Consider the following 23,331-nt stretch of genomic DNA (forward strand, 5'->3'; position numbering starts at 1 on the left):
CAATACATAGAGGAAGTGTTGGCTGCAGACGAAGCAGGCCTCTCTCTGGATGCGTGGCTACTTGACCCCACGAAGGAAATGCCTTCACGCCCGTCTTCTAGTGAATTGCAACGTACAAGCGAGGAGTCATCCAACGACGAAGACGACGAAGCGGTGCGCTCAAGCGCTGCCGCACCTGCAACGTTCGAAGGGGGCACTTCTCTGAGCGGAGTAGTAGAGCAACATTTTTTGGAGGGCCTCCTGGGGCCCTCAGGTTCATCGGTCCCATCTTCAGAAGCAACTAAGTCTCGTGAGGGGTCGCGCGTCTTGCAGGCCAGCACACAGTCGCATGCTTCGCAAATCTTAACCAATCATCAACGCCGTCAGCGTGTGGAGGGAAAACAACAGTCTATAGAGATGAAGGGACAGAGAGGGGATGATGGCTTGCGTCACCAGAGTTCTAGAGTTGAAGTAAGTTCTTGGCTTCCTTTGAAAAAGTACATGCACTGTGGTTGTGAAGTTGATACTCCGGAGGTTTTGCGATTATTGGTTCTTTGGACAGTGCGCCTAGCTTTTTCCTTCCTCTTGCTGATTTTTAAATAGCTGTGCTTTTCTCCGTGTAATCCTCTAGGCTGACAGGGTTGATATCATATGACCTATTTGTTTAATGGGCACTGCCAGGGATAAGGAAGACGCATGCCCCTACTCTTGCCCCTTTGATGATGTCACTGCAGACATCTGTCGTGAAGGCCATCAACACGCATCCCTTCTTTAGGTTACCAAGCGTCGTACCCGGGGCATTCGTAAGGGAGTTTAGGAAGGAAAATATAGAACTAGTAGGCAGCAGGCGTTTCAATTACCTCCAGTCATTGCTTATTGTGAAGGACTGCCTGAAGTTGCCACAGCTTGACTGGTATCATCTAGACACGCTCACGACTCATGTTGAGCTTCTAGTTGGGTATGCAACACTCCAGATGGATGCGGATGTTGAACGTGCGAAGCCGAAGGTGGCCGTCGAAAGACTTGCATTTTGTCTGATAGTCATAGATTCGTTGTACGCTGCCAGTGAGGTCTGGGGACCCAGGGCGAATCGCGACGAATGGTGGGGGGGTGTTGTTAGTGCAATTCCGGAGTACAGAGGACCTACAAAAAGAGCAGCTTCATTTCGAGCGGCCAAAGAGAACATCCGTTTGGCGCAGTCATTACACGGAGCTCTGGACATATATAGATCGGGCAAGCGACCCTCGGCAGATGTTCTGGTTCCACTAAAGCAAACGATCTTCTGCACGACAGCAGTTCCTAGGTTCCACCAAGGACAGTGGCTCAAATGGTGCATGGATGATGCTGAATGGTGTAGCTCGCCATGAAGGCTGGTGAGCCTGTCGGGACAGGACTCCGTATTTGGCTTCAAGGACGTTGATTTTGTGCATAAATGGGTATGCAGACTGCTAAGGCACCATCCTTTCTCAGGGAAGTAGAGTAGGAGTGCTTTGGACTGGCGGCGCTTCCAAGGTCTCCGAAGAGCGGCCAAGGGCGGTCGTGCGCAGCACGCTGCACTGTTTAACAGCGCTCTCGTGCAGCGTGAAAAGCAAGTACACCTGATTACCACTGTTAGAAATTCTTTAGATTGCGGTCGGCATTTGTTCGGGTATGGGCTGTGAGGGCTTCGATATTCAAGGCACAGCTGTTAATTGCCCCTGTTATCCCCCCTTATGCAAGTTACGAAAAGCTGCATGACCAAAGCTGTTTGAGCCAAATAGCTTCGAAGCACAAGCTAAAATGTCCAGGCAACTTTTCTTCTAGACAAGCTAACACCAAACTGCGCTCCGTCGTGTCCGTCTAGTTATGCGGAGAATGCTTCGAAACTGGCAGTTTCGGGCGTGGAAGCTAACTACCTCCATTGTCACTGCTTCATTCTCTTTCAAGGACTTTTTGCGCTTCGAGTGGGTGGAGACGCTTCACAGTGGAGGCAAGGGAGTTTGCTGTGACTGTTGCTGTGGCTGTTCTACTTTCAGCTGAAGCTATTTGATATTCATCTGCACTAAGCGCGGTGTTGGTTTTCATCTTTCCCTCCTGTGGATGTTCGCTTCGGGGCGCCACTGCTTGTGGGATGCCTTCGCTTCATTGTTGAAACAGGTTGCATAGCCAAAGGTGAGTGCAGATGAGCTCGGCGAGCTCAGGTGCGCCAAGTTTTTGGCTACTTCTTGCTGAATTTGTTTGGATTTGTCCTTCTGCAGCTTGGAGCTCACCAGGCTAAACAGTTCGATCCTCTTTAAACCAGTGGCAATGTGCGCGCTGGGAAATATTGGGCATTCTTTGTGCTTCTCGGGTCGAGTTGCTTCTGGGGTGTGCTGGAGTGTGGCGTGGAGGTTAGAGAGGAGCGCCGTAAACAGTGGAATTCTTACAACCGGATGAAGCTGGACGACAGCGTCTGGTGGCGCCCCTTGTGTGGAGACTCTGCTCACTTCGTTCCACCATTCTTTGGCGGCATTATATGTGCGCGGGGCAACACACTCGTCTTATGTGCTAAAGCCATGCGCACCTTTAAACTGAAGCGCTCAACGATCTTAGTGCATTGAAAGACTCCCTCTTTCAGGCCAGCTTTGTGTAGTGTAAGCTTCAATAGTGTACTACTTAACCCGGGCTGCCAGTACCTAGGCGTATATAACTGGAAAAGGAAGCGGAGGTTTCAGGGGCTTCTGGTTCGGCCTGATGATCCACAACGAGCCCGAACTGTCTCTTTTTCCCTAGCAAGAATAGTTGGGGATTGCATTCCTGAGTTAGCGTTCAGGCGGCACCCACGCCGTGGCATCACTGAGTTTGTACGAATAAAAAGGGGTTGGTAAGTTATGCTTGATATGGCACACAGTGCAAACTACGGCAAGAGGAACGCGGGAGACTTTAATGTGATGCTGAGTATGCGGATCTCGCATTATCTGCATAGCCGCTGTAGGCAGCAGTTGCCTGTTTGAGCTCTTGCGTGAAACTTGACCTACCACCCGCCCAGTCACAGAACTAACCATTGTCGTGATGCAAATTTACTCTTCTATGGGGATGCAGGGTTTCGTAAGAAGCTAGTGAGGAATGCACCATAAAACAGGGCTTGGGGGAGGGGGCGGTCTTACAAAGGATTCCGCTTCTACTGATCAGGATGTTAAGGGGAACTGGGGGGCTGCCAACTTAAAGCTTGCAGACGTGAGGCGGGCATCCGCACAATCGACTCCAAATGGCGGATGCAAACGGCGTCATCAGTATCTTTGACTGTGGAAGTGAACCCGACGGAAGAGACGCAGAGCAAGGGCCTCGAGGAACAAGGTAGCGGCTTCAGCTTACAAGAGGCTGGACATGTCCTCAATTTTAGAGCGAGCTTGCTGCATTTCCCGACTGCAGCCCTACGACGACCATTCAGGGTCGTTGGGATTCATTAGGATATGACAACATCAATTGCCAAATTTGTCTCCTGGTTATCAGTTGGTTATTTTTAGTATCTGAGGTGCTCGATGATTCATTCAGGGACTGCGGTGCAGGCCTTCAGTGTACATGCTGGACACAACGCCGACACGCAGTTGTGTCTCATGCGTTCGATAGCAAGAATGCTGGTTTGTCTACGCGTTACGCGTTATAAGATGCATCATCAAGAAAAAACATAAAAGGCGGATAGTTGCATCAGAGCGCATTTTATAGGTCGATTTTACTGTTTTGACGTAGCTTGTGACGAGGCTTGTGCCTTTGCTGGCAGCAGGATGATAGCCAACCAACTGAACACAGAAGGGAAGAACATTATACGATGTCATGAAGATCAAGAGTTCCCACCAAGTTCCGATGCGGGTACGAAGAGAGCTGGGACGAGCAATTGGGAAACTTCCTACCCACACGTCCCCCCCTCATCTACCCCAGTGCATCTACCTGGCCACTTTCTTTGTCTTCTTCTTATTCCAAGCATCGAAGAGCATTGCTGACGAATGGTATCTCAGCTCCGCTGCAACCAGTCTGAGTGCCTTCTCGAGAAACAACCCAGAATGCTCTGTTTTGCCCATTATCTAACCGTGCAACTGAAAGTTACGGAGACTCCGAAGGATAACCACCCGTACGCAGCATTGGAAATAGGAACGAAGTTGTGCCTGGGGAAACATGGGGGCGACCCGCCCTGAGCTGCAGCATTCCTTGCAGCAGGAGCTGCCTCGAGGAACGCTGCAACTCATGGCAGGCCGCCTTCTCTGCACACCAGCTCCTGGCCACTGCCCGGCAGTGCTCGGGACGTCTGGAGAGTGGAAAGGAAGCCTATAGTTTTTTGGGAACCGTGTTCTTCACTCTCGTAGCTGTACCGCAGTTCACGACTGTCCTCGGCCAAGACTAAGGCCTTGTTGCGCTGGCCACTGTGTGGATCTGGCTTTCCATGAACGGGATACCAATGCGTTGATGTACTAAATGCACCGGCAGTTACTGGAGGCATTGTCAATAACTAGGCTACAACTGCACCTTTGGTACTAATATCGACGGTGTATTCTGCAGCATCATGGTGAGCCCCCCATACGCCAAATACCGGTAAGGTCATTTCCAAAGACCGAAAACGTTACTCATAACTTGCAATATGCTTGAAATTGATAAAATGTATGGCTTGTTGAACAGCTTGAGGTACTGGCGAGCTTCCAGGGTCATGCAGCCCCAAGCCTGCCATCGTGACGTGGCAGCAACGCGCAGCGGGCCAGCAGGAGACATTCAAGCGAATGAGGCTGATTCGGCTTAAAAACAATATACTTGTATTACTTCTATTCCTTAACTTTTCTTCTAGTTCCGGGCCTTTAGTAGTGTCGGGTACCACTTATATCCCCTCTTTGTGCTTCCTCTTGTGAGTCGTTGAGACGAAATGACAGCCAAGCCACCAGCCCCAGCCTCAACTGGGAGAAAAACCCCCAGCGAATTCTTGCAGAGCGTGTTAGGAGGGAACGTGCTCGTCAAGCTTAATAGCGGAGTTACCTACAAAGGTAATAAACACCTTCATACAGTCCGAACACAGGACGACTGCATCACGAACTGCGAACTATCTGATGCCCTTGCAGCTCCGTGGACTACTTTGGATAATCTCAAAAGCGGCCGTTTCTGTAGTAGTGAATCATACGGTGCAAGTTGTGCAGGGGAAGTCACGTTGTTCCCAAGCAGACGGTTCCTGTATCGTGTGGCTGCAACCCACGCCAAAGAGCGGGATAACTTTTCGTAGCTTCTGCCTACATTTCTAGTGCCCGTACTGCATGTGTTATCTGTAGAGGCCTGTGCACAGACTCTAGCCGTATGCTCCTCCCTTCTACAATAGCATGGTCTCCGATTCGCTGATACCTTGTACGGCTATACGCGTTGACTTTTTAACCTTTTCGACTTGCTTAAATGTATATGAATGCATGCACGTAGAGTTTAGGCACTATGTCTGTACCTTGTACGCAGAAGCGCGTACAAAAGGGCGAATGATCATGGGAAACGAATGTGCCGTGACCTCAGGTGTTATGCAGTGTCTGGACGACCGAATGAATATCGCTTTGGAAAGGGCGCAGGAATTCTCGGAGGAGCAAACACTTGTGTCTTCATATCCAATGGCCCTGATTCGTGGGAACAACGGTGAGAACCCTGAACCAGAAGAAACCGGAGCAGCTGGCTCAGTCTGGGTGGTGCTGCCAACGGACTGACGTCCATGTCGCAGTTTGGGCCGTGTTCTGTTCGCTCAGTGCTCTACATCAGCGCCGAGAAAGAAGCAGAAGCCCAGTGACGGTTTGCGTTGGTTCTTCAGACGCCAATAAACAGCCGCTTGGTCACCCAGCTGGCGGTGTGTCAACTCTGTCCACGTTTTTTGTTTAAAAATTACTTAGCCCGAGGCTTCTTATTTTGAACGTGCAACCCGTTTGGCCGATGACGCGATCGTTGCGTGCGTGCAATCGCGCAAATCCAAAGTCCCCAGCGCACGCGCCGGTGTGCATCTTGTTAGCTACCAAGCTGCACAGTGCAACAGCAAATTTAGCTAGGCAGCTGGCTACGAGTACGCAAGCACCGGTTGCGACACCGCGAACAGTTCAGCATCCAATACACTCCGTGCCGGCTGAACATCCCTGTGATTCCTCTCCCGATTTCACTAGACCGCCTGTCAAATGCAACTTCAACTCGCTGCAGACTCAAACTGCGAACACCATGTTGAATATTTGGGAGGTGCGTTTGCCACTGTCATCATTCATCGTCCTCTTCCGTCTCTCGATGCTTCTTCTTCTTATGTTTTTTCGGTGGTTTGTCTGCGACCTCCTCCAGACTTGCTTCCTCTTCCTCAGCGCGTCTCTTTTTCTTCTTCAGCTGCAACACAAACGAAAAATGGCGTCACGCATCCAGATGTACCGCGTGAATGTGCATCGCGTTGCAACACGCCCAGTGCCTTCACCATCACCATTTCACGAGGCAGAAGATACCCGATGACTTCAAAGTACCTTTTGAGTGACTCCGTTCTGTGTCGCTTCATCTGTTTCCGTTGCTGCTGGCTGCTCTTCCCGTTCTGCTTTCACGGCGGGAGGAGTTGGTGCTTGCGGTGTTTGCGGTTCTCCCGTTAATTTGGGGAGGAACCCTTCTGTCTTGAGCCATTCTTTGGGCGTGTTCTCGTTAGGTCTTCCTTTCTTGTCCAACAGTCCCCCCAAAATCATCTTCTTCTTCTCAGACGCACGCGGCCCGTAGCCCCACCGCATCGCATAAGTGTCCCGATCCATCAACACCCGCTTCACCGCAGCCACAACCCCATGGTCAACGCTAGCTATAACTGGCGTTGACATCTGCGCTACACCTGCACGTTCAAAGTGAAAGCCAAACATATCTTCAAGTATATATTCACTCAAGCAGTTGCGTGAAGCCATATATATAATATATATATATATACATATATATATATATATATATATATACGAGCTTTCGACGGGCCGTGACTGCATCCCCGCACATAGACGTACATGGGTTTAGTCTACATTGTATAGTGTATATATATATATATATATATATGCAGGATGTGGAAACGCAGGGAGAGCGAGAGTGCCACGTGTGTATTTACCTAGCGCAATGGCTTCTCCCTTTGTCGTCATGAGGACAACTTCTGCGTTGACTTCAATGTTATTTTCAAACCTTAGCACACCAGGAATCATGAGTTTTGCGCCGTAACAAATGGCGTTGACACATGAGTCCTTCACCACGATACGGGGAAGGCCCACTAGGAGCATCTCCAATGGGAAGATAATTCTTCAGAAAAAACACAACGCAAGATAAATATCTACATCTGCACATCTGCGTTTAGAAGTACCTAATTCAAACAAGATAAACAAGAGAACTACATCGACGGATCACATGGATGATGCATTATTCCCGTTTGCAAGTTACCCCCGTGCGACGACGGAGCAGCGAGGCGCATCTTCAAGCGGGAGGTGGTTCTTTGGAACAGCAGGCCACGCAACACAAATGCATAAACTTGCTTTAATAAATAAACAAATCCACCATAATTAACAATTACGAATCTTGAACCTTAAACCCTCTTAGCCTTACAACAAGCCTTCAAAAGCCCTCAGAGCGTCTCACCTTCTCAAGTAAGTTTCGTCTCGGAATGCGTCGTAGACATACATCGCATCGAGGACATCGTGCAGCGTGACGAGGTTCCCGTCTTCTTGCAAATTTCCACTCCTTACACGGCGCAATTCTTGCATGTGCGCACCCGTGCCCAATAAAAGCCCCAAGTGAACGCACAAAGTACGAATGTATGTTCCCGCCTCGCAGGACACCCTAAATACGCACAAGTGCTTTTCCTCGTCGTAAGACAGTATCTCAGACTCGTATATCGTCCTGCAAAGAACACCCACAAACGTAAGCAGAAAAGCTGAATATACTGTAGAGCAGTGCACAGGCAGCGCTCTTCTGCCCAGTACAACACAACAGCAACACATGCCAGCTGGGAGCTTCATTACATATCAACGTTTCAATCAGCAAATGATTTGACCCGTTTGCCGGAAAGCACAACCCTCACCTGATACGAAGCTGCCGCTTGACAGCAGAAATAACAGGTGGCCTTTGGAAGAGAGCGCCAGTAAGGGTCTCCAGTGCCTGCAGTGTACAACCGAGAACTTTGGCCCAGATGCTCCGTCCTCGTTTCTCCTACTGCTCATACATATAATATATACAAGCTACATCCGCGCTTGCATGGATCTAAGTCCAGTAAAAAAACACCCTACAGAGCGAGGTATATTAAACAAGTTTCAATACATTGTACGGGTTGACGAAACTCATAAATGCAACGAAGTATTCTCAGAAACCTTGAACGTACCCGCGCCACCTTGGCTTTGCTTTCTGGTTTGGAGTGAAAACGAGCGACGGCAACGTATTCCTTCCCCGCGCTTTGTTGACTCTTCACGAGTCGTGTTGCCCTGCAAAGAATACGAAACAGACTACCTTAACAGCATGCATTACACGAAGGAAACAGATCGTTAATTTCCTGACGAAATGGCACGAAACAAATTAACTCAGCAAGGAGCAAATGATCCGCGTCCTCTTTCCATGTACACAATAAGCCAGACCAAGCCGCGTCAAACCGCCTTCAGTATCCCCCCTGTCCACACGCGTTCTCCTTGCAGCATGTAGCCTGCACATCTGTCCAGACTACATAATTAAGTTTCACGTACTCCTTGAATGCAACTTAAACAGCGTAATATGCTTGCCTGTTAATACACACGAGCAGGCAGCCTGTCACCTTCGGGTCCAGGGTGCCGCTGTGGCCTGTCTTTTCAACCCGCAGGATTTTCTTCAGCCACGCGACAACCTGCGCAGAAAACAGCAACTCAAGTAGCTTTACTTTGCAATAATCAAGCAAAGAGAAGTGGCGCCACAGCAGCAGCGACCCCAGCAACAACCGCAACAGTAGGATCTCCACAAGAAGCAGCAACAACACACGAGAAACAACAGCAGCAGCATGGTTTGCATGCACACCTCGTGTGATGAAGGATTTGCGGGCTTGTCTAGCAGCAAAGACCCGTAGTTCAGATGTTGCTGCAGTGGCCGCGCCAGTGGGCTGCTTCCGAAGGGCAGCGGCGTGTAGTGCCCCGTTCTGACGTTAAGCCTATCGTAATTCTACATCAGCAGTAACAGTAGACATACGAGAAGCACGACGCAAGATGAGCATTCATGCAACGAAGGAAAAAAACTACAATCATAGACGCCAAGTACGAGCGAAGCAAATGCTTAAAATACACTAAGAGCATCCGCCTGTCATTGCAGCAGCGACGCCGCAGCGTGTTTGGATCCTACAATTGCAGAAAACGCACAAAAGACGTGGGAAAATGCAAAACAAAAATAAATCCACACCACGCCATACCTTGAGGAGTAGGGGCCACTTGCTGGTGTCGATCGGTGGTGGGGTGCTAGTTGGTTGAATGACGAATCCGTCATTTGAATTTGTCTTCTTTTTCTCCTTCTCCCCCATGATGCTGAGCTAAAGAACAACTGGTTAGGTGTATTTGTGCCGAGGACAACTGGAGATTGCATGCGGTGCATGCATGGGATGCGTGGAACGCGCCTCCACGGAAGTCTAGAGCCAGCCAAACAGACAGGGAGAAAGGCACGAACTTGAGAGACAACCAAATAAAAGAAAAGAAGGAAAATACAAGTCCTTGGCCAATACTCCGCCGAAGCTACGAGCCCTGTTGACCTGGAGGAGCTCAACGGGCCGGCTGCCTTCCTGCTGCTGTTGCTGCAGTGAGGGTCTGAATCGAACAGGAGAAAGTATTACCTTAAAGACGACAAAGAAAACTGGAAGGCTGCTGAGAAAACAGGACTAGAGCATGCAGCAGCTACAGATCCGTCGTGCTGCTGCTTGTGTGGGGCAGATGGCCCTTGTGCATCGGCTGGTTGCGTGCTGGTGTTGCTGCTGCTGCTGCTGCTGCTCCACTTGCTGCACCAGTAAAGGCATTAACCTACATAGGTCCATAGTTTGGTGATCTTGCTGGCGGTCTCTCTGCTGCTGTTGAGTCGGCTGCTTCTGTTGAAGCAGCGAACCAGCACGCTTTGGGGCTGGGCCAAGATGCCTCCGCGGCAATGCTTCTTAGATCCTCTCAGTATCAGCAACGATGAACTTCGTGTTTGAAAGTAAGAAGGGAAATAAATCTTGTGGGAGTTTCATTTTTTCCACAAGTTGAATTATGCCAATATTATGAGGCTCCGTCTCCACGAGATGCGGGGGGGAGCATCGGTCCAAACAGCCGCTGTCTCAGGTTGTCGGCTCCCCTGTAAGATAACATAAAACCTCTATAAAACAACTCTATATACTACCTGCTAAGTTCCCATGTGCATAATTGCTAGATTCTGCAGACGAATGAGGGCGCAAAATACTCAATCACTTCACCCTGTCTAGACGCCGCATGACACACTAAAAAAAACGCCAGTTCGGAGACCTCCTGCAAATGCACTTCAACCCAAACAAGCTGACAAGCTTCATGCGTGCTCAGGAGGCGGTGCCCCCGCGGCCTCTTCTGGGGGAACCCATTGGAGCCCCCGTGACAGCGAACACCTTTGTGAAGTGTAGATACGCACAAGGATCGCCTGCTTACCAAGTGACACAGAACACGCAGCTAACGCAGCATCATAAACTTCCTGCGCAGAGCGCGCTCGTCAGTCAGGTGCTGCCACGTCAGCAGCAGCAGCAGCAGCAACTGCAGCAAATGCAGCAGCTACACCTGCAGCAGCAGCAGCAGCAGCAGCGTCACTACCAGCTTATGAAGCCTTCAACTCTGATGTCACAGAAGCACCAGGAGCAGCAGCACGCTGCTCTTGCTACGCAGTTCGTATCTTGTGCTGGGCACCGCAGTCGATCGAATTCTTCTTTAGCGAGTCAAGAGAAACGAAGCCCTTCCCAGCTAAGTAGCAGCTGCGAGGGACTGCTGCATTCCTCTACCAAGGCAGGAGGCAGCATGCGGTGTGGCTACTCTGGCGAGACTCGTGCAGTCCCGTTCAACAGCTGTGCCTTCAACAACAGACTGAGCTTCGGCAGCACTCGCAGCAGCCTGGGCTCCGGCCAACAGTTTAGCAGCCTACGATACGTGAGCACAGACTCAGAGCACAACGTATCAGCAGCCGTTGCATCTGACGCTGCTGCTGTTACTGATGAGCCTGCAGAGGCAACGGGGGTCCCGCCAGTCCCTGCTTCTGTATCTCCTGTCTGTGGTGCTGCTCCTTCTAGCGGTCTCTCAGTAGGCGGTGAGTCGTGCACCGATTGGGGCGTGATTTCAGCAGAAAACGGCAACAGTAACAACGACAACAGTAGCAGCACCAGCGGAAGCAACGTATTTGTGGCTGTGCGGGTGCGTCCGCTGAGTGAGTCTGAACGTAGACAAGGAGACAGCAAAAGCGTCTCCGTGGTGGCGCCTCAGTCTCTGCTGGTGACGGAGAGGGGCGCAGGTGGAGGTCCCCGAGGGCGTCGCGTTCGCCGCCGGTGTTTTCTGTTTGATAGTGTCTTTGGAGAGAGTGCAGGGCAGGAGGAGGTGTTTCAGCTGAGCACATCTCCTCTACTGCAAGAACTGTTCAAAGGAACTAATGTCTCTATCTTTGCCTATGGCGCCACAGCAGCGGGAAAAACCTACACGATGCTTGGTACAGAAACGAGACCGGGGGTGATGCCTCGAGCCCTGCAGCTCCTGTTCCAGCAGGTCAGCAAATATCGACTGCTTCGCTCGTCTAACGTTTTCTGGACAGCACGAATCATGAATCATCGTGTCTTGAGTTTAGGAAGGAAGAAGCGGCCAGAAATAATCAGTCGAACAGCTCTGAGCTGCAAAGGCGTGCAAATAAGAACTCAGTTGCTTTTGCTAGTATTGCCCCAATTATACTGCATTCGCAACAGTAGTGTCGCTGCAAGAAGTGCTGCTGATGGAGAACACAAAAAGCGCCATCAGCCAAGATAGAAATGCACATTCTCGCGGAGGCGGCAGGCAGCCGTGAGGCATTGGCCCCTCCTTCCTTCACGTCGCAGCTGATCTGGCTTCTGCGTGCTGCATGTTCCTGTACGGTAACAGCAGGAGCAGAACTTTTATCATTGTGGCTCGTCAGCAGCACTTTCGAATGAAAGACGCCATACCGAGTGTCCTGGCATTCGCATTAACCTCACAAACAGCCTGAATGCCTTGTTTTTCACTCCCACAATGCATGCAAACAACACTTACGAAACCAGCTGGGGTTGCCGGAAGCGGCTGTTGGGGGCGCGCAGGTCAGCAGTGAGCAGGAGAAGGAGTATGTTTTTATCTGTCGCTTCGTTGAGATTTACAACGAGACGATTAGAGATTTGTTGGGGCATCGCGGCGAAGTCTGCGAACTGCGAGAAGACCCCGAGCGTGGTGTGCTGCTGCAGCACGCCACTTCCCTGAGGCTGTGCTCCCCGCAGCAGGCGCTGCTGCTGCTCCTCGAGGGCAACGCGCGCAGAACACAAGAGGCGACGAATGCAAATCAAACTTCTTCAAGGTCTCATGCAGTCCTACAAGTCAGACGAACAGCCATCAGTCCCTGCTCGCCAGGTGCATGCAGCGTGCTGTACGCCTCGTTTCTCCAGCTCCGGCGACCAGGAAGCCCAAAGAAACCAGCTATACAGCAGTCGACCGACGTAGCTAGCTAGAGAGCTGGAAGGCTCAACAACGAATTAGGTGGACACCTAGCTAGCTGGATTTCCAGGCTGCAGACTAGATACAGAGGCCGCCGGATAGCTAGCTGGCTGTTTTACCTAGCTAACTCCGCACGACACGCTGGCTAGCGATTTAGCAGCACCACAGCCTCTACCGCTTCTTCTTGGGCTTTGTGGGCGAAGGCCTCCAAGCACCGCATGCGTTCGCCAACTTACCAATTCATGGGGTTGCGGAAGTTTAGGCAGTGGGGCAATCCAACGCAAGCTACTGCAGCAGCAGCAACTGGAGTACCAGCATACACCTTGCAGCTCCTTCCAAAACCGCCAAGCCGCTCGCTTCTTTGAAGCGAGCGGCTTGGCGGTTTTGGCTGAAACGGCCTTGCGCCCTTTCTGCTTCTGCGTGCCTTGTGTATATGCATGCTTGCAAGCTTATAGTTTAGGTTGCCGTTTACAGTGCGTGCATCTGCATATTGCATCTGTGTATACTGGATGGGTTGCGTTTCCTCTGCTTTCAGCAAACACACTGCTACTGGCATAGCTGTACATACGCAGTGACGCGTACTTTTTGCTATCCTTAATGGATCGACGCAGGTGAATGTGATGTTGCGCGGTCAAAATGGAGATGAAAAGCAACTCTCGAAATTGTCTCTCGTTGACCTGGCGGGCAGTGAGCGGGCCTCTCAAACCAGCAATCACGGACAAAGAATGACAGAAGGTGCCACTATACTACGCCCAAACCTATAGGATTTCCTACCTGCAATATGCTGCCGTAGTTTCCTGCTTTAGCAGTTTAATCCTGAGGTCTGGGGAGTTAGGTTCCAGGGGCTTTGCTGTTCAAGTACGCAGCAATGCAGCTATGTAGAGGTCCTGTGATCTAGACCTTTAGGGGTTTAACTGTATGAGTGCCTGGGGAAATGAAAGTGCACCTGTTTGCGTCCTTGTCTCCCACTCTGCGTACGTTAGCCATTTTTTATCTGGTTCGTTTAAAACAGCCACATGCTTCGACAGAATCTCCTTTTAAACCCTAAACCCTAAATCGTATACTCTAAAAGTCCTGCTGCTAGAGCTTTGTCTCCTTTCATGCGTTTTTATCGCAATAACGGAGGCCCACAGTCTCACCCATCGCTTCAGCGTTTACGATTTAGGGTTAAGGGTTTGGGGATTCGATTCGCGGTTGAATTTGCACTCTCCCTTACTGACAAGGTTTTGTGTTTTGAATGCCCTCAATCTCTCAGGCGCCAGCATCAACAGGTCGTTGTTGGCGCTGGGCAATGTAATAAACGCGTTGACAGCACGGGGTGGGGGGCCCTCTGGGGGAGCTTGTGGGGGCTCCTGCGGAGGCCCACCGCTGCGCTTCGTTCCTTACCGAGACAGTAAGCTCACGCGACTACTGAAGGATAGCCTGGGGGGCTGCTGCCGCACGGCAATGATTGCAACTGTCTCCCCCGCCAGCAGCCACCAAGAGGAGACGCTGAACACTTTGAAGTATGCGAAGAGAGCAAAGGCCATTCGCAACAGCAGCGACCAACTGCACAAAATGAAAAAATGCATCAGCGACACAGACGCTCACAATGGACCTGCTGCTGTGGCTGGCCTCAAGGCAAAACTCCACCAGCTCCAGTGTCAGCTGCACCGCCAAGTGAGAAAAAGGACAAAACGGCAAAGCCATAAAAGGGACAAACAGCAAGCACAAACGAAAGAGGAGCGCAAGCATCTACACTACAAAAAACCAACATTGTCAATCCAACCAATGAATAAGCAGAAACCCTATGCAGGATTTCGAGTATTGCAGCTACAGGTTTAGGGTTTAGGGTTTAGCTCTTCACCATCACACGCGGTGGATAGTTCATGCTCAGGGTTTTCCCCCTTATGTTTCTGTATTTGACACAACAAATGTATGAACGTGCCTTGGCCGTTGCAAATATATTCAAGGGATATACTGCTTCTTGCGCGCGCGTTTGGGGTTGTTCTCTGCTCTCTGCTCTGAAGATGAACTATCCTTCAGCAGAAAGCCGCTTCCTCCGTCTCGTGCAGGCAAGCCTATATCTCAAGGGTTTAGTTGGGTCTCACTTTTAACGCAAAAATCGGAGAAACAACTGCGTAGAAACGAAGGAGTCTAGCGTGTCTGCCTTGAAAACCCAGCAGGAGCTGCAGTAGGAAGCCATGCGGCGAACAAAACCTATCATAGAAGCCTTAAGCCAAGTGCTTGCGCGACTGCAAGCATTTTGTTGCATGCGTTTGCATGCATGCTAGCACATGCGTTTATTATGCCGGCGCTTATGATCAGGATCTGCACGAGAGACTTAACATGAGGAGGCGATTGCACGCCAGTCCAATCACCACCTTCCTTGACGCCGCAGAGGAGCCAGAGGCAAGTCAACCCCTGAACCCTAGCTCCTGAACCTTGGATTCCATACAAAAAATATGCAAAGTGCAAGTATTATGCCCTCGTGATACCTGCGTCCTGCTCGTGTGCCCCTTTGAGTGTACGGCTTTTGCGTTTACGGTTTACGGGATATAGGAACTGCCGGAGCTGCACACGGCAGAGAAGGACCGGAGAGGAGGAAGAGCAGCAGGAGGAGAAGCACCTCTCCCCACAGTGCGCCACGCCACTGCAGAGGCTGTAAATCTTCTTCTGGAAGACATCGATGCCTTGGCCACTGAAAACGCTCTTCTTACGGTACTTCGTAACACATTCAAATTTAATTAGAGACGACAAAAGGCCAGGCTTAACAACCAGAAAGACGCAAGAACGGGAAAGCTGCATGCGACGCGGAAACAGCAGCAAAACTACACTAAAGAATAAACAACAGCTATAAACAACAGCTACTAGGAAGAAACGTCCAGCAAAGCAAACACTTGACAAAAACTAAATACTATAGAACATGTAATAGAAAAGAAGGCAAGCGCACTTCAACTTGAGACGAAACAGCATAGATAGCAACAAACGGAACTAAAAGGGAAAAGGAAACCGAAAATCAGTAACCAGTGCACGGGGCAAAAGTCTTCGAGAAAAGTGTGACCAGCGAAATACGAAAGGCAGAGATGTAATGAGAAGATGTACTTAAAAATTCCTGTCGCTAACAAACAAAAAAAGAGTAAATACAGAACGCACAAGACGAAACTTAAGAGAAACCGGCCAACCACCCACCTGAGAAAAACACCTGAAATAAACCGACACCCTTGACGGCAAAATGGAAACAGTCGGTTTGGTTAAATGAAAAAGGAGATCAAATAAAGACTGAGCACAGCGGAAAAGCGAACCGACAAATGGCCAGTAGGAAGTGGGTCAGACTAGATGCGTGGAAACTGCAAAACAAGCATGAGAAAGTAGGCATCATAAACAAAGGGAAAAAAGGAACACACCAAACAAATATAAAATAAACGATAAACAGGGGACATACGAACACAAATACTAGTGCTGCTGGTTCCTTATCTTCATTTCAACCTTCACCTGCGGAGGGAAGAAAACAAACCTAGTCAACAATCCCTAAAACCCAAGGACTAAGCCTTAAACTCTAAAATAAAAATGTGCATTGCCACCCTGCGGAGAGACATACAGCAACATACGCAACAGGTAGTACTTTTGCCATTTGTGCTTTCATTGCCTTTGTCAAAGCCAACCGCGTCGGCGCTAATCCCCTAACCCTTATTTCACCATCTAAGTCATTGTTAGTATTAGTAATGGTATCAGTTCTCGTATAACTATTGGCGTTGCCGTTATCATTGTCGATGCTTCTATTAGCATTGCTATTGCTGTCGGTATTGTTACCACTGCCATTATTGTTGCCAACGTTGTTATTGTAGTTCTTGTTAGGCTTGCCATTATGTTTATTCTTATTATGGCAGCCATTCGCAGCGTAGTATTGCCTGCGAATGCGCCGATGTTGTTTCTACTGCTATTGCTAGCACCGCAGTTCCTGTTGTTGCTGCTGCTAGCATTCTTCCTACTGCAGTTGCAGTACTTTGATGCTTTTCCATCTACTAATTGTAAAAAGCAGCACCAGAAGTTGAAAGTTTTGCATGCAGAAATGGAGGCGTGCTTAGGTGACAATCGGCAGAAACAACGAGACGGAGTTCACCACGAACAATAGCCCAAAGAAAGAAACAGCAAAAACAACTAAGCAAACACAGAGAGCGGTGCATCCAGCTCTTGTACAGCGAGACAAACATCTAGATTCCCTTTCCTTTGCAGGAACAGGTGGCAGCGCTTCAGGCAAGCCTTAGGGAGAGCGGAGACAGGTTTGCCTTTCTGCAGTCTTTAGCGCAGCAGCAGCAGCAGCAGCAGCAGATGCTGCTGCAGCAGCAGCACTTTGAAGCCGAGTTTCTGAACTCAACAGAAGTGCCTGCAGCAGCGCATGAAGCAGCAAAAAACGGAAGTGATGCAACAGCAGCAGCACGAACTGGCAAATGCGGCTGGGAAGGCTCCTCCTCAACTATTCATCCGAGTGAAAGCAGCAGCAGCCGGGCAGCAGCAGCCGACGAAGAATTGCAGGTGCTGCTCCGCATGCGGCCCGTGCAGTCTCAGCAGCAGGTGCTGCACCAGCGGCAGCATGAAGAGGACTTCGACGTGCCCACTGAAGAGCACGAACTGCAGCGTATCGAGTGCAACGGCGACCAACAGCAACTGCAGCATCAGCAGCAACCTGAACAGCCACTTGCACTGCAGCCCCAAGGCCTTATCCGCACCAAAGACACGCTGCAATTTGACGAATACTTTTCACCCCAGAGCGGCAGTGCAGCAGACGGAAGTCCGGCCACAGGGCCAGCCCCAGCCGCAGCTGGACCAGCACCAGCAGCCGATCCCGATTCTGGTGGTGCTTTTGCTCCATCAGCTGGTGCAGGTGGAGGGCGTTCATTGGGGCTCAGCCCCTTTCGCCTTTTCGGGAAGAGCGGTGCCTTTGGCAGACTGTGCAGCACTAGTCTCGTCTCTCTGGATGCCCCTCCTGCCTCTGTGGCCTCCGCTGCCACTGCTGCTGCTGCTCATCATGCTGCTGGCAGCACGCCTGGCTCGGACTCGAAAGGCCTGTTGAATGACGAGGGAATCGACTTTAAAACGAACTGAATTTTCCCCTTGTGTGCTTTTTAACAACGACAGGTTATTAGCGCAAGTCGTGTCCTGTGCGGGGTGTCCCCGCAGCTTGAAAGCGGCCCAGCTAGCTACTTAGCATGGCAGCCCCATAGATAAGTAGCTAGCTAGCTAGCTGCTAGCTAGTTAGCTGGCTGGCCAGGGAGGTAGCAAGCTGTTTACCTCGGTACCTAACCGCCTATCTAGCTAGGCGGTGCAGATAGATTGGTGGGTAGCACGCTCTATTCAGCTGGCGGGCCAGCAGGTTAGCTAGTGACGTGGCTAGCTGGCTGCACTCTCAGGTAGGTAATGGCCTGCTCTATCGGCCTGGAACATGCGAAAGGGCTGCATCTGCGGGATGTCTGTGCACTGCTCTCGCTACGACCTCTATGAGGTTAGGCTGAGTGAAGTAGCGGCCGGCAAACTGCAGCAGCTGCTGCTCATGAAGCCTCTGCTGTGGCTGCAGTCGCTGATGGTGCTCCAGCACTGCGCCTAGGAATGCCAGCAGCAGCTCGCTCAGTTCGGGGTGACCGGCCAAGTACCTGCACATCCGCAGAGAAAAACAGCTGCTGCATACGTCTACTAATTGATGCTTCTGCTCCTTCTCCTCTCCTTGTTGGTTCCTTGAGTTATCACGTGCAGCTTCTAGCTCGGCACTAGTATAATGCATTTACCTTGTCCGGGTTCATACAAGGAAGCCTAGTCCCTAGCTGCGATCGGATTAATCAGCTAGCGGGCTCGGTAATCAGATAGCTAGCTAGCTAACTGCGCCTATGCCTCTACCCCTACGCTATTTGGCCCCATTTCCGTCTCTGTCCAATCGTGTGCGTCTTTATCTGAGCCTCCTTTGCACCCCTTATATGTCCTTCTCTCTGCATCCTTCTTTATTTGTTTGCCTCCTTCTGTGCTTGTCTACCTCTCCCTTTGTTACCTATGTAGCTAAATCGCTTGGTAGCTGGCGTCTAGCTGAGTAGCCTCTAGCTAGGTAGGCCCCAGTTAACTAGCGAATGCGCTGGCCTGCTTGGTGACAAAGCAACCAAAGCAGTCAACGGCGCCGTCTCACGGTTGAACTGCAGTAGCCCTTCCCCCCCGTTCACTTGAAAAAGACTTTATTTTTGTAGATATGTATTTATTTATGTATCCACTTAACTATTTATTGGGTGTTTCGGCAGATGCACGCAAGGGTACATTTGCATACAAACTCCACGAGGAGGAGGGCGATTGTTGTGTTGTACTTTGGACCGGTCGACAAACGAGAATTTAAGCAATAAATAGATAGTAACAAAAATAACTTTAAGAAAGACGCATGCAAAGATGCACTTCAATGCGCGTCTGTTCTCCGATGCAAACTAATGGGCTTGTTCAAACACTACATCACATCTACCGTAGCTGTCCTTGTGAGCATTCACCTATTAATGTATATATATGCCTATATGCACGCATATACGGGTATACACATATATGGAGTTATTGCATTCACATATACATATATATATATGTATATCTATATATTTATGCGCACACACAGACATGCACCTATACATGCATAGGTGCATGTATATGCAAATGCGTATGTTCCTGTGCTGAGCTACATGCATCCAGACAGAAACATATCTATACACTGGTGTGTACTTGCAACATATCTGAGCATGTACTGGAAAGAAGCTAAATGGCGGTGACTTCATTGAAGGGCTCCTCAACAATACTCTCTAAAACGCAGCGAAAACCTTTTGTATGCTTGCAGCCGAATAAAAATTCTGAAGGGATGCATATGCATATTTTTCATAAATGAATCAATAAAAGCATTTTGGAACCTTCGGCACAAATAATATATGCGTATACATACATGTATATATGTATATATATATACATGTGGAGAAAAAATCATTGTGTATACCGCTTAATTGTGTATGCATACATTCGGATATTGAAATATTATACCTATCTGCATTTAATGGAGTAGTCTGTCGGTATATATATATTTTTTTGAAGTAGTGTGTATATAACTGAGTATACGTTTACAATGAAACACTCCATATATTACTTTGTACGCTAAAATATATAACTATAAACAATGAAACATGTCTACGTCCCTTCGACATTACCTATATATAATTTTAAATATACATTTATGGTGAAGCGCAGTATTGATTACATATCTGTATAATTATCAATAACGAAACGTTTGTGCTTTTCATTGTCACTACCTACATAAAATTATAAATACATAAATATATATATATATAATATAGTTAAACAGTGCATTTCTTACTTTCTGCACATCGATGGAACTATAAACAATAAGACTATCGTACTTTTTCCTAGGTACAATTTGTTTTAAGGATTTACGCGGAAACAAGTAATTTGTAGGTTTATTCACATCTGTGTAATCATATATAATGAAAGATTTGTACTTTTCATTGTCCATTCGAAGTTTAATCTCAAAAGCTTTCATTGCCTGCACCTGCTCCGCATTCAGCGTCGACCTCTGCTGCGGCATTGGCAGCTGCGTCTGCTGCTCCTGTAGCTCTGCTGCTGCAGCAAAAGCTGCTTCTGCTGCTGCCGCTTCGTCTCCTGCTAAAGGTCTTTCTGCAGCTGCTCCTGCCACACCATGCAACGTTGCTGTTGCTACTGTTGCCACTGCTGTGTCTCCTCCTGGAGCCGCAGCAGCACCAGCAACACACTCCCCACGTGCATTCCCCGCAGTAGGAGCTTCTTGGCTAGCTGTTTCTTGGCTAGTTACTAATGGTGGGGCTTCGGCTGCATGCATATTCGATGCCTATATAGCAAGAGGGTTTAGGCTACGGGGTCGAGGATTCGTGTCTACACGAGCTGGAAGCGGCCGCAAGGCTCAAAAAAACTACGACTAAAAATATCCAATGTATCCTTTTCATTTATATATTTTAATTGGCCTAATTTCACTGGTTGGCTCAACTGTAACTAATCCTACGCACGCAGCTGTATCGGCGAGCCCCAAGCCCTTAAATCCTAAACCCTAAACGCTAAGCCCTTTACCTTAAAATGAGTAGTTCTTGGGTAACACGCACACCAGAATCGGGCTCAAATGCTTCGTTTTTGGCTTCTTCTGGGGCCAAGATTAAGGCTTTGTGTTTAGCCATTAGAGCCACCGGCTTAGGGTTTAGGGTATAGGGTGTATGCATGATCTCCGCAGGCCCCGTGGTGGCTTGGGGCATTTCTTCCCGTTGTCTTCTGCGATACGCTGCAAACAAATCAATAAATATGTCTATTTGACTTTGTCTTCTGTTCCTTCGAAGCTGTAGAAGGCGGGCAAAAGGGGGCAGCAGCCCGAAACCCAAAACCTGCTGTTGTGATTGCGGATTTAGGGTTTAGGGTTTGGCTGAACAACGAGAAAACGGCGACCGTGCATACGGCTGCTGATTGGAATGCATTGTTCAAGGGCCCTTGCAGTCGTTGTTTCGTGCCTCCGCAGCAGCAGCAGCAGTTGCAGCGGCAGCAGCACGCTCCGGTACAACTTCCATACCAGCACTCCCTACAGCAGCAGCAGCAGCAGGCAAAAAAAAGGATGCAGCAGTCTCGCCGCCGCCGGTGGCCCCGCTGTGGATGCGTGGAGAGGCACAGAGAATCAGCAGCGACACTACCAGCGGGCGCAGCAGCAGCAGCTACAAATCAATAGCAAAGAACAGAAACTGCTCAGTGCTGCAGCAGCAAGATGGCAGCGCTTTTGGCACCGGGAGAATCCTCACGCCCCCCAACTCATTAACACAATGCGCAGCAGCAGCAGCAACAGCAGCGACAGAAACGACGGCAAGAGCAGCAGCAGCAAGCAAAGCGATAGCAACAGCGGCAATGGTAGCAACAGTAACAACAGCAGCAGCATCAACAGAAACAACAGCAGCAACAAAGATGTAGTTCACGTCGTTCTCATAAATCTAGGCTCCCCCAAAAAGCCGACTTACACCGCACTGTGGAAGTACCTCGGGCGTGAGCCGTCTTCTGCCGCTGTTGCTGCAGCTGCTTTCGTTGCTACCGCTGCCGTTGTTGCGTTGATGCTGCCGACTCCTGGCACTAGTTCGATACGTCGATGCGGGAAGCCAAGGGAATGCATGTTGCCTTGAATTTGCTGCTGCCCTTGCTACTGCTGCTGCAGAGTTTCTAGGCGATCGGCGCATCGTTGAGCTGCCAAGAGCTTTTTGGCTGCCGCTGCTGCACCTCATCATTCTTCCATTTCGGTCTTGTAAGGTAGCAGCAGCAGCAACCGAAGCAGCAGCAACAGGAGCCACAGCAGCAACAGCAGCAGCAGTAGCAGCAACTGCAGGTGTCTTGTGTGTGTCTTCCTGTTCAGTGCTTTCAGCAAAAAGGTACGCCCTTATTTGGCTGTCTGCTGAAGATGTTAAGGAGCGTCTTTCGGCTGCCGCTGCTGCACTGCAGCAGCGACAGCGCCAACAGCCATCGTTGCTGCAGAAGCAGGTGCACGATGTATTAGAGGGGGGGTCTGCTCCGCCACTGCTGGTGCATCTGCTTGCTCTTGCTGCTCGGCTGCAGCAACGCCTTGACGAGCTGCAGCAGCAGCAGCAGCAACAGCAGGAACCTGACCAACAACAACAACAGCAGCGGGAGCAGCAGCAATCGTTGCCTCGCTTTGAAGTCGTGGCCTGCGTGCGCTACGGGAACCCAAGTATAGGAAATTGCTTGCAACAGCTGCAGCAGCAGCATCAGCAACTGAAGCTGCTGCTGCTGCCGCTCTATCCGCAGCCCACAGCATCGTGCACAGGGTCTGCATTCGACTCTGTCTTCCATGAACTCACTAAGTGGCGGTTAGTTGCTGCTGCTGCTGCTGAGATTGCTGCTGTCCCTGCGGCTGCTGTTTCTCTGGCTGTAGCTGGCGCTGGCGCTGCTGCTGCTGATAATGATGATGATGACCAACTGCGGCTGCTGACGAGCTAAGTTTGTATTGGTGTTTCAATTTGGATTGCCCTGGTTTTGCTGTTTTTTGTTGCTGTTCCGCAAGCGCATCGTCAGCCACCCTCGCTGCAGCAGCAGGAGGAACATCCTTCAGAGCAACATATGCTTCTGTCTTTGTGTGAACAGAGTAATGCCGGACTTGCGAATAGTGGCGGGGTATTGGAGCAACGCGGTATACATACATTCCATTGCCTCTTCAATTAGGAAGTTCTGGCAACAGAATGGGTGCGTCTCTGAATCACAACATAAAGTCCTTTCATCTTTGTATATACGTGTCTCTTCATACGTGTCTTGCTTTGACGGGGAGGTGCCCATTTAGATATTGTTTGTCGTTTGTATGTTTTGATGATACCTTTCTATCCTTTTTGTGCTACTAATATATTTTTAATGATACTGTTTGATATCTTTTTAATGATAATGTTTTTTATCCTTTTAATGATAACTGCTTCATATGCGGTGGAATGCATGCAGAGGAAATGTAGAGTTTGCATCTTGCACCGTCTGATAGGCTTGCTATGCGAAATCTCAATTCAGTCGGATATATATGAATATATATTCATATATAGGCATCTATGTATATATGTCTATACATGAACACGTCTAAATAATATATATATATATATATATATATATATATATATATTTATCTGTGTATGTATATATAAGCATTGGCGCCTAT

The 23,331-nt window shown here is 49.5% G+C and overlaps 4 protein-coding genes across 4 annotated transcripts; 3 read left to right on the plus strand and 1 right to left on the minus strand.

The window, feature by feature from the left end:
* On the plus strand, window positions 1-1,346 carry EAH_00041800 (hypothetical protein, conserved; the record flags this gene model as incomplete). Its single annotated transcript, XM_013391776.1, has 2 exons — window positions 1-289; window positions 661-1,346. Coding segments are annotated over 2 exons (975 nt in total), but the record flags the coding sequence as incomplete, so codon positions are not given.
* A 4,843-nt stretch (window positions 1,347-6,189) lies between these two features.
* EAH_00041810 (centromere/microtubule binding protein, putative) lies at window positions 6,190-9,457 on the minus strand (the record flags this gene model as incomplete). Its single annotated transcript, XM_013391777.1, has 10 exons — window positions 6,190-6,309; window positions 6,441-6,787; window positions 7,049-7,233; window positions 7,567-7,668; window positions 7,780-7,827; window positions 8,009-8,085; window positions 8,306-8,405; window positions 8,697-8,797; window positions 8,965-9,105; window positions 9,350-9,457. The coding sequence occupies 10 exons, from the start codon at window positions 9,455-9,457 to the stop codon at window positions 6,190-6,192; spliced, it is 1,329 nt and encodes a 442-aa protein (XP_013247231.1).
* A 976-nt stretch (window positions 9,458-10,433) lies between these two features.
* EAH_00041820 (kinesin motor domain-containing protein, putative) lies at window positions 10,434-17,705 on the plus strand (the record flags this gene model as incomplete). Its single annotated transcript, XM_013391778.1, has 6 exons — window positions 10,434-11,675; window positions 12,233-12,502; window positions 13,232-13,307; window positions 13,876-14,279; window positions 15,162-15,320; window positions 16,836-17,705. The coding sequence occupies 6 exons, from the start codon at window positions 10,434-10,436 to the stop codon at window positions 17,703-17,705; spliced, it is 3,021 nt and encodes a 1,006-aa protein (XP_013247232.1).
* A 3,407-nt stretch (window positions 17,706-21,112) lies between these two features.
* EAH_00041830 (ferrochelatase, putative) lies at window positions 21,113-22,634 on the plus strand (the record flags this gene model as incomplete). Its single annotated transcript, XM_013391779.1, has 2 exons — window positions 21,113-21,671; window positions 21,847-22,634. 2 exons carry the CDS (start codon window positions 21,113-21,115, stop codon window positions 22,632-22,634), a joined length of 1,347 nt encoding a protein of 448 aa, XP_013247233.1.
* Between the last annotated feature and the right edge of the window lie 697 nt (window positions 22,635-23,331).

The sequence above is a fragment of the Eimeria acervulina genome, genomic scaffold, assembly GCF_000499425.1.
Source record: "Eimeria acervulina Houghton genomic scaffold, Eah_scaff534, whole genome shotgun sequence".
In the NCBI taxonomy this organism is placed as follows: domain Eukaryota; phylum Apicomplexa; class Conoidasida; order Eucoccidiorida; family Eimeriidae; genus Eimeria; species Eimeria acervulina.